This window comes from Macaca fascicularis, chromosome 7, assembly GCF_037993035.2.
Source record: "Macaca fascicularis isolate 582-1 chromosome 7, T2T-MFA8v1.1".
NCBI classification, from domain to species: domain Eukaryota; kingdom Metazoa; phylum Chordata; class Mammalia; order Primates; family Cercopithecidae; genus Macaca; species Macaca fascicularis.
Window position 1 is genome coordinate 14,758,127 of NC_088381.1, and position 16,841 is coordinate 14,774,967.

The following is a 16,841-nucleotide window of genomic DNA, read 5'->3' on the forward strand; positions in this document are numbered from 1 at the left end:
CTGTGTCTCTTTACTCTTAAGGTCCAGACACCTGGATAGATCAGTCAAGACCTCCTGAGTATAGAGCAGCCAGTGATTGACAGTCAGACTAGAAGATCTCTTGGCTTTGAACAGTAGCACCATTTCTGACTGCTTCAGAGTAGAAGACTCTGAGCTCTGCCAAACCAAAGCAAATTTTTTAAAAGCTGGTAAGATCTTTAACAACTGGGTGACAGAACTACAAATGCGTTGTTGAAAGAAGGGCACAAAAGTGTCCTAGAAATGGCATAGGACCACCAAAGGCTGTGAATGGTTTGGTGATTATGTCTTGGTCGTAGAGCTGAGAGCAATCTTTAAAGCATTAATTTGGGCTATTGATCACCTCTTGCTCCCTTTATGTAAGCTGTGTGTGGAATGTGGAAGTCGCCAGCACAGTGCCTGGCTCATGACAACCAAGATTGTCCCAAAGACTGTACTGACGATTTCCGTGACACACTGGACCCTCAAACAGATGCAAATCTTCAAAAGAGAAAGGCCTTTGCAAATGACCAACTTTCCTTCTATTTAATCATAATAACTGTGATAGTTTCATTTATTGATGGCTTACTAAGGACCAGGCCATGTGTCTAGCAACTGGTAATTATTTGTTGAATGAATGAACAAGAATACTGAATGCTTTACATTTAATCCTCAGAGCACAGAGCCCCTGTCACTATTTTGCCATGGAGTTTATTACTATCTCTGACAAAATAGTAGTAAGAACTAGGACCTATTCTTACTATGAATTCTTAAATCTGTTCTAAGTAACTATGTATATTATTATCTCGTTCATCAGCACAACAGCTCTATGAGTTAAGTACTATTATCCCCATTTTATCCAGGCCCAGGGTTTCAGTAACTTGGATAAGAACACAGATTATAACTGATGGGACTTGATTGAAACTTGAGCAGCCTAACTGGTTAACCGTAGTCCTGCAAGGGGAAGAGGCCAGTATCAACACTCCCACGTATAGGTTCTTCGCAAGAATAAGTTCAAAAAGGCAGGTTTAGAGGTCATGTCTAGCACAGACCATCATCAACATTGCCCCTTTCTTTCTTAGAGTAAGGACAATGCCGCTGCTGAGGCAGGAAGCAAGTTACATAAAGAGACCTCAGAAATCAATGGGATGTTTTTTTTTGGGGGGCACGTTGACTGGTTTAGCACCTCTGTTCATTCGTCATTTATTAAGCACCTGCTACGTGCAAAAAACTGTTAACAGGGCACTACTGTGCACGCTCATTCTCAGAACAACAATCCTGCGATTCCTGGAGAGGGATGGTAGGAGTGCTGCCTTGTTGCGAGGTTCTCCCAACTTCTTTTTTCCCTCGGGAATTGTTCTCTTCAATGTGGCACCAAGCGGCAACCTTCATTCTTAGGTAGCACAAACCCGAGAAGGAAGAGGAAAACACTGCACGCAGGGCGAGAAGAGACTTATATCTGGGAAGATGCGTCAGGAACTTGGGAGCGCTTGGGATTCAGTCCCCTAGGGTGGTTCATGCATAGGCTGGCTTTCTAAGTAGAGAAGAGATAATAGAATTTGCAGAGCCAGAAGCTCTGACTCCTGTGGCTGGGCTGACCTTAGGCTCCAGCCCGCAACCCCAGTAGGTTTCTGTGCAAATATCTTTTGAGATGAATGCATACATTGTCCTCTAACAATGCATTCGTGACAGCTGTCTATCCAATCGGTCCGCCTCCGTTCGGAGCAGTTCGTGCCACAGAAGCATCTCCTGCGCTATAGTTATGCAACCTCACTCGCAGCGGGAGTTATTTCCTCCGTTCTGGCTGCGCCAGATTCATGTAACACGCCTACCCTGGGCTTCAATGGAAGTCGTTCTCCATTAACAATCACTCCGGCTTTCGGAGATGAATGCCCTGACAGCATACCCCTTGCGCAGTAAGAATCCAGGCAGCGAGGCGAGGTGTTAAAACACACATACGTTCTCATATTCTCTCTCTCTCTCACACTCACACACACACGTCGTGCATGCAGCTAGGGGACTGCAGCAATGCAACTAGGGGGACAGCAGGAGGAGCTCTCTTTGCACAGTCCCTGCTTCTAACCCCCACTAACTAAAGATGAACTCATGCCAGTTCCATTCTTTGCTCTGCGAGGAAAACATACACAAACACACGGCAGAAGAGAGTAGCCTCCAGATTTCCCCTCTGAGCCACACTGTCCTTCTAGCCTCTTCGTTCAAGCAACCCGGATATTCCAAGCAGAGTAACGGGGAGTAAAGCGCCACAACAATGCAACCTCCCTAGCAGCTCCCTTCGCAGCTCCCACCCCCGCCCCCTTTCGCGGCGTGCCAAGAGTTTGGAGCGCGCGCACGCACACCGAGCACGGTGCAGGGCGGATATCCCTCCGCCTCCCCCCCCCTTTCCCCGCTAAGTGGCTCGACAACGATTTGGGAAATGAAGGGAGGAGGGAACTACTTTCCTGAAACTTGCTATGCTGCAAACGACTTCGAGTTGCAGTGATTCGCCCGGAGGCCGCGGCTTTTAGTCCTACCCACACACCCTCACAGCCCGGACACCCCGCTCGGCAGCCCCACCCCGCGCCCGCTCTGGCCTCCGGGGGAAGCGAGCGGCCGGGAGAAGTCGCGAGGGACTACTTCGCCTCCTTCTCTCGCGGGCGCCCCTGGTTCGGGCAGCGGCGGCGGCGGCGGCGGAAGGAGCGGGCGGCGTGAGCGCTTCCGCCGCCCCCCTCGCGGCTCCCCTCTCTCGGGCGTGAGGAGCTGGCCCGCTGAGCTGTTGGTGGGCACCGGCTGGTGGGGAACCTGCGGCCGCTCTTGTCCTCTCCCGCCGCTTCTCGGGATCCTGCCCCCCGGACCCGGGCCCGCCCGCTCTTCTCCGGCCGGGTGGGAGCGATCGGCTCGCCTGCCCCTCGCCTCACACGCTCCCCGCCGCCCCCTCCTTCCCCCTGAGGAGGAGTCCCGGCTGGAGCGTGTCTGGAGGAATCTGCCGCCGCGGGGCCCCTAGCCCGGCTCTGCCCGCGCCTGAGGACCGACCCAGGCGCCGCCGAGGGTTGAGGGGCAGGCAGCGGCGAGGCGGGAGATGGTGGGGTGGGCTCCGGCAGGACCGCGCCGCCGCTGCCCGGAGCCTGGGCTCGGCACCCCCCCGCCGGCCCCCACCGAGCGGAGCTCTGCTTCCTCCTCGCCGCATCCCTGAGGGAAGCGCCGCCTCTGCTCCCGAGTTCTCCGCCCGCCGGCTCCTTCCTGGCCGGACCCCGCTGCGCTCCACCCCAGTGGCTGAAGGAGCTGCTCTCCAGTCAGCCTTTGCAGCCCCTCTGTTTTTCCCTTTCCACCGGGCCTCCTCGGATCCCTTGGCTGGGCACTGAGGCGGGGGGAAGAGGCTGGGGTCGCCACGGCGGAGGTTGCTGCCGCCACCCCCCTGTGGGGGTGGCCGGGGTTCCCGGCTGGGGGGGCACCGTTCTGGGTGAGGCATCCACCATGGTGAGGCCCCTGTGCCGCTGCCCCCGCGCCCCCCCGGCCGCCGCTGCCTCCTGCCCCTCGGTGCTGCTGCTGCTCCCCCGCCTGCTGTTGCTCCTCCATCTCCAGATCGGATCACGGTGAGGGAAAGATGAGCGAGGAGACGGCGACTTCTGACAACGAGTAAGCGCCTCATTGATCTCGATTGCTAACCCCCCTCCCCCAATCCGCCCTCGGCTCTCCCCCGGGCCCATCCGAGACTTGGGTGCCGGAAAGCTTGCGACCCTGGAGAGTTCGGTGCATCTTCTGGAGATAGCTGATTTCTTTGGCCATTTTTAGTGGCAGCACCCCTCCCCACCCTCCCACATTTAGTTGCTTTATTTTGGGGAAGGCTATTAAGTGTTGGGAGAGGATGGCAATTGTACGTCCATGAGATGGAATAATGTGGGTGGATGGAAGTGGAGCAGAAACTACCCCTTTGCCTGTTAGAGCCCTGTCCCGTCCATTTTCACTCACATATCAGTCACCCTACCGTCAATATCTATCCTGCTTCCTTTATAGCTGTTTCACTTGGAAACTAATGTGTGGGAGCACCTCCTGCAGCAAACTGCTCTTGAATCTTAATTCGATGAGTCAGTGACTCTTAAATACCGATTAAGCCTTCACCCTCTCCCCCCTCCCCCTTTTAAACTTATGACCTATAAGATTCTTGTAAAAAATAGGGTTAGGGAAACATTTTTAGAATTTAATAGGATTAAGGACACCTGGAGTGTGGGAGATGTTGAGCTAGAGTTTACCTTTGTGAACATTGAACGTGTCTTCATTAGGAACGGAGAATTTTGAACGCTAATTTTTACCTTTCAGCTATGTGAAAACACATGATTTACGTTGATTTAACCGAATTTACATTGCTGAATATGTTGGTGATTTCATCAACTTTTAGAGCATTCTGGTTTAAGTTTTTGCTTATTTGGGCTTTCTCCTTGCTTTCCAAACGAAATACTTCGTCTTTTAAATGTTTTGCTTTAACGTTAACAGCTGCATGGAGAAATAATGGTTGGCAACACTTTTCTATTGAGAAGGGATTTAATTCCAAGCGGAATATTAGCATCCGTTTTCTTGTAATTAGGTTCAACTTTTGTTTATCTTTGGAGGGTTGGAAAGAGTTAAGTGAGTTAGGACTTAGTCCTTTGGATGCATGCCTTTAAATACAGTGCATTACTAAAGTCAGACGTTTTTGAAAGAACTTTATAAAGTCTAGTGCCGAGTCCTGTTTAACGTAAAATAGCTAGAGAAAGGCCAAGCAACATTTCCTCCCCCCTTACTCCCTCCCCACCCCAAAACACACGCTTCTGCTGAGCGGGTCGTAGAAGGAGGTACTCTGCTGCAGTGTCAGTGCAGTGTAGAAGCAGAAGTGGCAGCCATGTTCTCTCTCTTTTTGTGAATCGCCCTCATTTGCATAGCACACTCTTCATTCATAAAAAAAATAATTAAACATCCATCACCTTGGACATCTTGAAAGGATTTCCCAAGAAAAAAAATTAGCGACTTGTTTGTCCGTGTGTAGATTTTCGAGTTCAGAAGGTAAGAAGAACGTGAAATTTTAGGTTAAATTTAAAAACACACACACACACACAAACAACTACCCCTGTTCTGAGAATGTTGACACAGTTATGTGGGAAATATCAGTTCGGGGAGGTGCTGGGATCACGTGATCGCCTCCATTCATAAAATACCTGGCTGTCCATTCACAGTGCAGTACAGTGTCTCCCTGCCTTCTGCAGATTAGATCTACTTTGAGGGAGATCAAGAAGTCTATTTCAGATAATGGTTATTTAGGAGAAAAGCTGCTAAGAACGCTGAACGGAATGACGGTAACTTTTATTGGTATCTTTCAAACAAATAGTTTGGATCAAAAATGTTAAGTTTTCTTTTAGAGATGGGAAAAGACTTCTTACCAGTTGAATTTTTTTCTTAAAGCAGTTAATAGCTCCTTGTTTCCTTCTTGTTGCAGCTAATAAAAAAAGCAGATGATGGAATGTGAATTCACACATGTAAAATATATTTTTTCTAAATGGCCGTTTTTTAAATACTTGCCATAAATAACTTGAGAACACAGATTTTTGTGTGTGTGTGTAGTGATAGTGCATTCTACTGCTGTTAAAATAAACTGAGAAAATACTCCCAGTGATTTAATCCCCAAGATGTCGATATTTGAAACACCGAATGGTAATCTTCAGTGGGAGAGTTGCTTTAAATATATTTTTTTAAATCCAAATGTACTTAGAATGGGACACCTTGGAAATTACCTCACTCACCCAGACTTTTAAAATCGTTTTTTCACAGATTTATCCTGCTTTATTAATAAATTATTCCCTAGGAGCTTTGTAATACTTTTAAGTTTGGGTAGGGCGATAATAATATTTAGCATAATATTTTGGTTAACTCTTCATGGGAACAAAATCTTGGGGGTTTTACTTTAAAAAACTCTATTATATTAGAAAATAATGTGTTCTTCTGATAATCAGTTTTACTAGAGCCAGCAATTTTGTTTGCTTGTGCATTAGATAAACCACAGAGTGAACTTATTTGGAATATAGCTTATAATATGGTAATTTATATCTCATCTTTAATAGGTGAACTAATGTTTTGAAATGGAAATTTATTATTTATAGTCATATATTATGAAAAAAGATATGTATCATGGTAGAAGCCATTAAGGCCTTAGCACAGTTTAAAACTGCCCTGTAACATGGATTTTATTTGGGCCTTACATTATTTTCCCCTTTTCTCTTTTTTAAAGCTATTGCTCATAGGGATTTAATTACAGTAGGGACTATTCTTAGCATTCTTTTGTTTCTTTTTCACCTGATTTCAACCTTCAAGAAAAGTGAAACTAACCAGTTTCTTGGGAAACCATTAACCCTTTCTAAATAGCCATTGTGGTAAAATCCAGTAAGGCCTCATTCTGAAATCCTCTAGTACATGCTCTATTATTTGAAATTAAAGTTCTGTATAGAGAAGTGGATAACTCCTAGGCTGACTGTGAGAATATATTTAATCAAGAATTAGTGGGGGATCTGTTATGTGTAAGGATTTGCTTTAATACCAGACCAAATAAGGAAGAAATAAATTAGAATAGAGTAAAGCATTTCTTAGATGGTTTCACATTTATGTTTAAATATCTTTTCAAAAATGGCAAATAAATGTACTCTAGAGCGAAACAGTTTGTGTTATAAATAGTAGAGGAAATAGCCACATAAATGTTTGTTTTGTAGGTAATTTGCCCAGAGATTGTTTAATACTCCAGTCAAATGTTTCCGATAGATACAACTGTACCATATTTTACATTATTAGCCTTCTAAATAGAGTTTTAAACATTTAAAGGCATATTATATAATACTTAGTTTTTGTCCTTTGGTATTGAGTGTATGTAGCACTACATGTCCTTTTGTCAATTTGGCCAAAACATTTGGAGAAGTGAAGTAGCTGAAATAATAAGCATTTTGCTTATTAGGCTCACATTAGCCAGAAACACTTGCTATGTCAGTATTCGGTTTTCTAATAGCAAGTTGGGATTATATTAGATTTTGGAATTAGGTTAATTAGAATTAGAACATGTATGATAAACGTGCTATGTTGTAATCTGAGTTTGAACCATTTTTCCATAAATAGCAAATTTTTGTGGTTATATCATTTAGTGCCTCATTAAAAAATATACCCAGTGGTGAGTTATTTTTGATGATAAGTGTAAATAAACATATGTTCACCCCATACATTTTACATGTGCATATGTGTGTACACACATACACACACATATATATATAAAATTGGAAAACATTTTAGAAATAAATGGAAGCATTGGAAAGCTGTGTATATACATCTAATGTTTGTTTATATAGATGTGATGTATACATAATATAAAAATTTGCTTATTCAGTTGACCAATGTAAAAATCAGTTAAATGACTGCATACTTGCTTCAACTTAATTTCCCTCTGCTTTCTCACTTAAAAGTTTATGATCCTGAATTATATATTTTAAACATATTATGATACCATACCTAGAATTCCTCTCCTTACAAACTTTCGTAAATTCGTCATTTTTCCCCAGAAGACCTTCTCTCTTACCCTCTTTCAACACTCTCTCCCTCTATGTTGCCTCTGTACTTTGTACATATGTATATTAGTTTTAAATTCATATAATATTGTGATTATTTACTTATTTCTATGACCGCTATTCTGTAATCCCCCACTTTTGTTTGTATGCCTAGCACAGTGCTTGATGGCAAATGCTCTACAAATGTGGTTGAATTAATGGAGCCATATTACCTCACTTTTTTTGTTTTCTCTGAATTTGTACATTTGAGATCATTAGCTGTGTTAGAAAAAGAGTATGGGAAAAAGAAATTATTACCTGTTTAAGAAGGCTTACCGTATTTTTTTTAAGAAAAGACCAAAATTGGCCTGATTTTTGACATGTTTTGTTTCTGCAAGTTTGAGAAATAACTTAGATCAGGCTTAAAACTGTCCTAAATGCTGTTGGGATGTTTGAATGTGCTGGGCCTCTGAGTTATGTGGTGTATCTGAAGACCCGTGTTATATCTACAAGAAGGTAGACGTTTGTGTCTCTGTCTTTTTTGGCATAGGAAGCCCAACATTTAGGAATATGTATCTCCAGCTATTTATCAGTTTTAAGTTCTTTAAATTGCTCTCTCTTTCCATGGTTCCACATTAGTGCCAAGGGTGAGGAACTGACTAGGGATAAAGAAGTGAAATTGATCAGGAAAGGGTAAACAGCAGCAGATTCCCTGATTTTATACTGCAGCTGTTGGTGACTGAGAAGTGCCTAAGGGGAAAGTGTAACAATTTAGCCTTTTCTGTTGTATAACTTGAACTTGACTAGTCTTACCCAGTCTGGGGAAATGATTGGTAAAGACTAGCCTGCTTTTCTTCTCCATCTTTCAGTAGGAACTGGAACAACATTAAAAATGCCAATTTAAAAAATGCTTCACCCCATGTAAGAGTAGTAGTTTATTTCAGATAATGTACAAAATGATTTCTAAAGTGAATAATAATTTATTTGCAATTCTACCATTAAATAACAGATGTTAACATTTTGGTATACATGGAAACCTTTCTTATGTTGGTGATGAAACATACTCATTTATTAGATTTTTACTGTGTGCCAAGCACTTGCTTTATCAAAGCATTATGTAGTTTATGTAGCTATATATATGTGTTCATTCTCAGTGGAATGGAATTGCACAGTGGGTACAATTGTAGCTTAATGTGATATTTTCTTAAGTGGTTAAATATTCTGGAATATAATTTTTAGTGGCTACATTATGTTCAGTGTATGATATACATTAGTTTTAATCAGTCCGCTGTTGTTGGGTATCTTAGTTATTTTTGAACAATATTGCATACCATCCTGAGTTCTGTCTTCATCCATATCTCTTACTTTTCCCTTGAGATAGTCTAAGAATGGAGTTAAAAGAGAGACAAATATTTAATTTTATTCTTTCTGCTAAATTGCCCTCTAGAAAATAAGTATTTAGTATATGAGAGTGCTTACACTTTGAAATGTCTGCACAGTTGTCTGATTTTTCTTTGCCAATTTTGAAGGTGGAAAATGAAGTCTTATTTTTTAAATGTGCTTTATGGTAAAATAAAATTGATTTAAAAACGTATTAGGCTGTTTTGGGGTAACTGGAATGTCTTTAAATATTATAAATAGAATTTAAGTGCTCATGTAAAAGCCATTTGTACATCGTTTATTTAACTCTTACCATCTTCTATGCAGTATGGTATAGTCTAAAGAACACTGGACTTGAAATTGGTAGATGCATTTCTTTTGTAGCTATTTTTAATTTATTCTCTAATCATGTACTCTGTAGACCTCAGTTTGCTGATTTGTAAATTAAAGAATTTGGACTAAGCATCATATGGGCTCTTCCTTTGTTGATGGTGTATGATTTAGACTTTAATTTTATTATATTGTTATTTTTGACATACTTAAACGAAATACTTAAGAGTAGAAGTGGTAGGATGATGAGGTAAAAGCATGCATTTTGAACAGTTAAGATGCAAAATTTGGAAACAATTGGTATATTAATAATCTTTCAAGACTTATGTTGGGCTTAATAGCCATGTATCTTTGATGACACAAAATTTTGTATTACTTGATTTTGTTTTTTATTGATCAATTTTTTAAAGAGGCGGGGTCTTGCGGTGTTGTCCAGGCTGGAGCGCAGTATAGTGGTATGATCATAGCTCCCTGCAGCCTTGAACTGCTGGGCTCAAGTGATCTCCCACCCACACCTCTTGAGTAGCTAGGACGACAGGTGCCCCACTACACCTGGCTAATTGTTAAAATTTTTTGTGGTGATGGGGTTCTGCCCAGGCTGGTCTCAAATTCCTTGGCTCAAGTGATCCTCTTGCCTTGGCCTCCCAAAGGGCTGAGATTACTGGCATGAGCCACCATGCACAGCCCTCATTTTAAAAAAGAGAAAAATGTATGGCCTCCATCTGTGGATGAATAAGTAAACAAAAGGCTATTGGGCTTAAACACCAACTTGATTAGTTCTACAAGGAATATGCTAACAAGATACCAGTCTTTATGCTTTACTTACAAAAGTAAACCTTTTCACTAGGTCCTTTATACAAATCAATAATCTAACACTAAGGGATAACAGTATATTAGTTTAAGAAGTTAACTCAGGTAATGAATTTTGTTATTCTTTAATGTTTAGATTTATGATAAGTATTGTGTCATAGCTGCATCTCAGAATCCAGAACCAAAATTATTACATATCTGTGAGATTGTTTTTTTGCGGTACTCAGAATGAAAAATAGTTCATTAATAATGAATTTTACGCTAAGGCGTTATGTTGCTATAGACAAAGGGTTCTTAAAATTCAGAGTCTTTGTGGGCTTGAAGGAAAATGTGACATTATTCTTACTAATCTCTAACTGAAATATGTTAACATTCATAAATTAAAGGAAATGTTAACAAGCCATGACAGTATTAGAGATACTTGTGACAGCAAATGTATTAGTTTTAGTTTTCATGGCCGCTGTAACAAAGTACTACAAATTGGGTGGCTTAAAAAACAACAAATTTATCCTCTCACAAATACTAAAGGTCCAAAATCAAGGAGTTGGCAGGGCCATGTTCCCTCTAAAACCAGTAGGGGAATTGTTTCTTTTGTCCTCCTTGCTTCTGGTGGTGGTTGGGAATCTTTCACATTCCTGAGCCTGAAGCTGCATAACTCCATGTCTTCATCATCACATAGCGGTGTTCTCCCTGTGTGTGTCTATCTTCATTTGAATGATACCAGTTATTGGATTAGGAGCCCACCCTACTGTAGTATGACCTCATCTTAACTAAGAAGGTCATGGGGCTAGGACTTCAACATGTATTTTGGAGGAGACACAGTTCAACCTATAACACCAATAGAAACTACAGATTTTTTTTTTTTTTTTGAGACAGAGTCTCGCTCTGTCGCCCAGGCTGGAGTGCAGTGGCCGGATCTCAGCTCACTGCACGCTCCGTCTCCCGGGTTTAGGCCATTCTCCTGCCTCAGCCTCCCGAGTAGCTGGGACTACAGGCGCCTGCCACCTCGCCCGGCTAGTTTTGTGTATTTTTTAGTAGAGACGGGGTTTCACCGTGTTAGCCAAGATGGTCTCGATCTCCTGACCTCGCGATCCGCCCGTCTCGGCCTCCCAAAGTGCTGGGATTACAGGCTTGAGCCACCGCGCCCGGCCCAGATTTTTTTTTTATAGCACAATTGCTGTTAGCTGTTACAGCTATCTTGAAATACCATTTATAGTCATCACTAATTTGAAATTATTATAGTTATTAAACCTATTGCTAGAGCATATATTTTAAAGTGTTAATAAGGAACCACATTATTACTGTATCAAAATGAAAAATATTTTGGTCCCTATGTCAATATAATTAATTTCTTTTGTAATACTATATATGTTGTTTTAGGCCCCTAATATTGTTCTGAGAAAGGGGTCATAAGCTTTACCAGACTGCCAAAAACATCCATGACCGAAAAGGTTAAAATCTTCTGCAATGGACAGAAGCCCAGAAGCCTGAACCCAAAGATAGAAATATAAAATAGGAAGAGTAAGAAACATGAGGATAAGATGAATAACTTCAACATACAGCTAACAGTTCCAAAAGAATAGAATAGAGGAGAGGAAATACTGCAAAATAGTGGCTGCAGATTTTTAAGAAATAGCAACTCAAACCTCACTCAGTGAATTAAAACAAAACAAAGCCTCACAGTCAAATGGGGTTTATCTTGAGGATGTAAGAATGGATCAACATGAGGAAAGCAGTGCATTTTATCACATTAGAAGATTAATGGAGAGAAATGATATGATCTTAATAAATGCCAGAAATGTCATTTAATCTCTGCCCATAATAAAGTCAATGTTCATAAATATAGAGACAAATTATTTTTCTGCTCTCTAGAATTTTAGGTTTTTAATTTTTCTGATTTAAAACAAGGGTGTGGGATTTACTCGACTTTAGGGTTTTAGTCCAAGAGTTCTAGAATCATAACTGATTTTTTTTTTTTTGTATTTCTGAATTAATATATCATTTCTGTTACTCAGATGTAGGATTGACTGGTGAAAATTGCCTTGTGTCTGAAATTTCTGAGTTACCTTGCAAGGCATTTCTTTCTGTGTTTGGAGAGCAAATAATAACCTTTAGTAAATTAAAGAGTAATTGGAATTAAATTTTAGTCTAATATCAGTTTAATAATTTTATGTCTAAATTTTATCTATATAACAGGAGTCATAATTTGGATAAAGGCCATTATGAACTTGGAATGTGGAATGTAATTCTTTTTCCTGGTAGTATTTAGTGATACCATTGCATGTGATTAAACACATTTTACTTGAGCTGTTCACATGGTTAGGAATTACATTTACAAATACACAGTGTTTTTAAATGACTTCTGTGTATTAGCATCCTGTAGCAGGATTACCAAAAATTTAGATAAAATTTAGTGAGTTGTGTCTTTTCTGATGCCACTTTTTCAAAGTTACTGTAACTTTTACCACTTCAGAGTGTTTTATTAACCTCAGCACAGTCATTAAACTTTTTTTTTTTAACTGTTTTATTGTGTTATTTTTATACTGTGAGATTGGAATTGGGGAGTTCTGGGGTTTCCCCCCTTAATATGTAAAAGCATTATTAAATACTTCAGAATTTTAGTTGCTGGATTATATATATTGACTTTTTACACTTTCAGGATAGATTTGAACAGGGACCATTAGTAACTTTTTCCCAAAGAAATTCAGTTCAGTGGCATTTGAATGAGTGCTTACTAGGCACTTGACTTTTGCCTTAACTTTGGAGATACAAAGATAAGTAAAACTTTAAAATTGCTATCACAGTCTAACAAGGGAAATAGATACTTCTGAAATGTGATGGGTGTTCTGGTTATAAAGTTCTTCAAGGCTCAAGGAGAAAATGATTCTACCTGGGAGTGGATGGCAGGATGGTGACTGTGTGTAAAGGAAGGCTTCAGAAAAGAAGTGGCATTTTAGGAGTCAGCCATGAATGAGAGCATGGAAAGGGGGAAGGGTATTCCAACCAGGAAGAGAGGGGGCAGAAGACAAGCATAGAAAGAAGGCAAAGTTGGAGAAAAGGCAACACCGTTTTGGATACAGTTGTTTGGAGGAGTTGTGAGGGGATAAGGAAAGTGTTAAGGGACCAGATTGTGAGTAGTATAGATTTGTGCTTACCTGTGTATCACCAACTGTGGGGCAAGGGGTGGTTGCTAGGCCTAAAATATGAGACACAAGATGAGCATGGCAGAAGCCCCTGGAAATCAGTTTTTCTTGAAAAGTTGAGGAATATTTATCTGACTGATTAGTAATAAGATGAATTTTGAACAGCGTTCCCATTAATTTTATAGATGAAACACTCAAGAGTTCAAAGAAAATTTGTTCTTTGAGCTACCCTCCCTCTTCACCACAACTGTCTTCAGTCAGTAAGCATACTTAATGAGAGGCACCAGGTGAAGTTTTCATCATGTAGGCGGTGGGGAATCAGTATTTTAAGTGAGGGAATGATAATCCAATTTGTGTAAAGCAGGGCTTGTTAGGACAGTTGATTGGAGGCGGAAGAAAATGAACTTCAGTTGATGAGGAAGATGTAATAAGGCAACAAAACAGAGCTGGGAGAAGAGCATTTGGAACTATTGGGGATTCATATGAGAAAAAATTAAAATGGCCAACGATTATTTGACTGAATGTGAAGGAAGGAGTAGGAAGGTTGTGGGATGACTTGAACATTTTAAATTTAGGCTGCTATAATGCTTTTAAATGAAAGTGGGAATAGAGGTGGACCCGGTTTTTTAAATGGGAAAATAACCCCATAATTTTCATCTTTTTTAGTCTGGGCGCTTACTGGATGTCAAGATAGAAAGTGTCCAACAAGGTGCTTTAACTATAGGTTGAGTTCTCAAAAAGGTTAAGAGCGTAGAGTTATAGTGACACCTTCAGCATACGTAGTAGTTGAGGCCAGTGGAAAATTTCCCATGGAGAATATTAAGTAATAATGGAAAGATGACAGGTGAGAAACAGCAGTGTTTTTAAGGGAGAGCAGAAGAAAGAAGAGACACCAAAAGATGGAAGTGGCTTAAGTGGTAGGAGAGCTCTGAGAGGAAAGTATTTTAGAAGCCAAGGGAAAAAGGAGTAGTAAGAAAGTGTTAGATATCGCAGAAAAATTATATTGGTGATTTCTAAGACAAGGATTTAATTGTTAGGATGTCACTGACCTTTGTGGGAGTAATGATGGGGACAGAAATCAGGTTTTGCTATAGGTTAAGGGTGTCCAATCTTTTGGCTTCCCTGGTCTGCTTTGGAAGAAGAATTGTCTTGGGCCACCCATGAAATTCACTAACACTAAAGGTAGCGGATGAGCTAGAAAAACTCAATGTTATAAGAAAGTGTACAGATTTGGGTTGGGCTGCATTCATAGCCGTCCTGCATGCGGCCCATGGGCCGTGGGTTGGATGAGCTTGCTGTAGATTAAAGAGAAAGTAAGAGCTGGAGCAGAGAAGTCACAGAGTGGATGCAGTCATTTAGGGCAAAGTTAGTAGTTGAAGTTATTTGTTGACTGATGTCAGTAGTGGAGAGGAAGAGAAAGAAAGACTTCAGGAATGGTGTAATTGATGGAGCAAGGCCTAGCAGAGCCTATCAAATTGTTTTACTGGTAGTCAGACACTGTTAGGTTTAATCCTTGTAGAGATCATATGAGCTGAGTATCCATAGTCTACAGATGAAGATATCTGAGACTCATGAAAGGTTTAGTAATTTGCCATGGCCACACAAGAGAGTAAAGTGGTAGAACTGAGATTCAAATTGCACAGTATTTATACCACACTGTATGTCATATACTTTATTGACAGACTAGATTTTACAGAAAAAATTAGCTTGAATTGGTAGATTGACACATAGAATTGACAGCTGTTTTGAAGAACTGAAAGTTTTGGTAAAGTTAAAGAGCATGTAGAGTGTAAATGGGGAAAATGGAAAGACACAGATTTTGATCATAGAACAATGGCTCCAGAGTGATGACATGTAAGGGAAGATTAAAGTAGAAACAGGGATGAAGGTTGTTGGAGAGGCCAGGATCTGCTAAATTTCTTTTTTTTTTTTTTTTTAAGAAGTAAACAGTATGGATGTTTGGATAGCTTAGGGTGGTATCAGGAGTTGAGGTGGAGAGAAATCCTAAGCCAGTGCCAGTGTATTTAATGAGTGTGGGCTGAGTGACTTAGAGTGCTAGTATCACTGTTGCCACCTCCCTCTGCAATCAAAAGAGACAGGGGTAAGGATTTTGGAGTTGGAGGTTGAAGAAAAGCGTATTGGGAAAGAGGATAAGGAAAGGGAAGGGTTTAGCTGGGAAGATTTGAGAGTATTAGCAATGATAGGATGTCATGTAATAATGGTCCTATCAGGAACGAGTGATTCTGAGAATTAGGAAGCAGAGGGGAAGAGAGACATGTAAATAAACTATTCAAATTAAGGTCTTGTTAAGAACTTTACGTTTTTATGAGAGGCAAACCAAGATGTTGACTGTATCAGCAGGGTTTTATCCACATAAATTATATTGTCATTTAGGGGATTTTGTAGCCTTTGGGTACTCCATTCTTAATGTGGTTAGAGAAGTCCTTTCAAGTAAAAATTTACTAATTTAAATTTTACGGTTAACCTGTTGTTCACAACTAACATAATCCTGGGGTTACTGCTGACTATAGCATTAAGACATTGGCAAATAACATAACCTGTCTTTGTGCTTGCTTTTTCATCTATAAAGCCAGGATAATATGCCCCTGCTTCAGAGGGATACAACCTCGGAATGTAACCTCTCTCCCTACAAGAACATCTTTGATTAGAGATAAAAGAATATTAAACAGAACTTTTAGTTCTTGAGAAGGAAAGTACTCTGTTTATAAAATAATCAGTGTTCATTTTCATTTAGCCTGAAGGTGGGGTTGCTTTTTAAAAAGGATTATTAACCTGCTTAGAAAAATTGTGTTTCATTTTAAATGTTAGAAAGCAGCTTTTCAGAAAAACTTAAAATCTAAACATTCCAAAATCAGAAAAATAATTTATATTGTGAAAATTTTCTTCCATGTTCTGGGCAAAGACTGAAGAGGAAGATGTAACCAGTCTTGAGTAGGTTAATAAGAGAAACAACTAGCTCTAGCTAGTTTTTTGTTTAATTTTTAATACAACTATTTAGTTATAAAAGGAGTATATTTCTAGAACTTATTAAAATAATTTTAATACCTGAGCACAGTTTGGAAGTCTAACTAGATTTGGTGTCTTGCCATCATTTTTAATGGAAAAAAAAATCTATCTTACAGTTCAGTCCAGGAACTTTTTCAAATATTGTTGTATGGCAAGCAGAAATCTATTTTTGTGGGAGAGAATGGGAGAGGAAGATTTTTCAGCTTAGGGAAATTATTAAATTATTAAAGGTTTAGAATTTAATTTTTTTGCAACTGTAATTAAACTAAGATTCCTACTAGATGGATGCACTAGTTCTGCCACCTAGAAATTCATTGTTCTTGATTTAGTCTGTTAACTTTAATTTGGACAGCTGATGGTCTGTAAGCTCATGTTTAGTTAAGTTTTATGGTCATTAACAACTAAAGCAAAAATACATTTACATTTTGCTTTAGCCTGATGTTTAGTCCTAGTATTCTGAAAAAACTGTGTAATTTGTTAATTCAAAAATAATTGCCTTGGACACATAATCACAAACTTGGTTTAGGAATGAGTTATGTGTGAATCAAAATCTTAAATGAGCATAAATCAGGAACCTAAAAATATGATGAAGAATGCACCTACTTTT

At 40.0% G+C, this 16,841-nt stretch overlaps 1 protein-coding gene across 2 annotated transcripts in view; it reads left to right on the plus strand.

Annotated features, from left to right (window-relative positions):
- Nucleotides 1-2,492: 2,492 nt before the first annotated feature.
- Nucleotides 2,493-16,841, plus strand: part of SPRED1 (sprouty related EVH1 domain containing 1) — a 101,113-nt gene continuing 86,764 nt past the window's right edge. For both annotated transcript variants that reach the window (XM_005559135.5, XM_045395271.3), the window contains exon 1: nt 2,493-3,630. In XM_005559135.5, the coding sequence (XP_005559192.1) occupies nt 3,599-3,630 (32 nt within the window). In that variant the 5' untranslated portion in view covers nt 2,493-3,598. The remainder of the gene's footprint in view (nt 3,631-16,841) is intronic.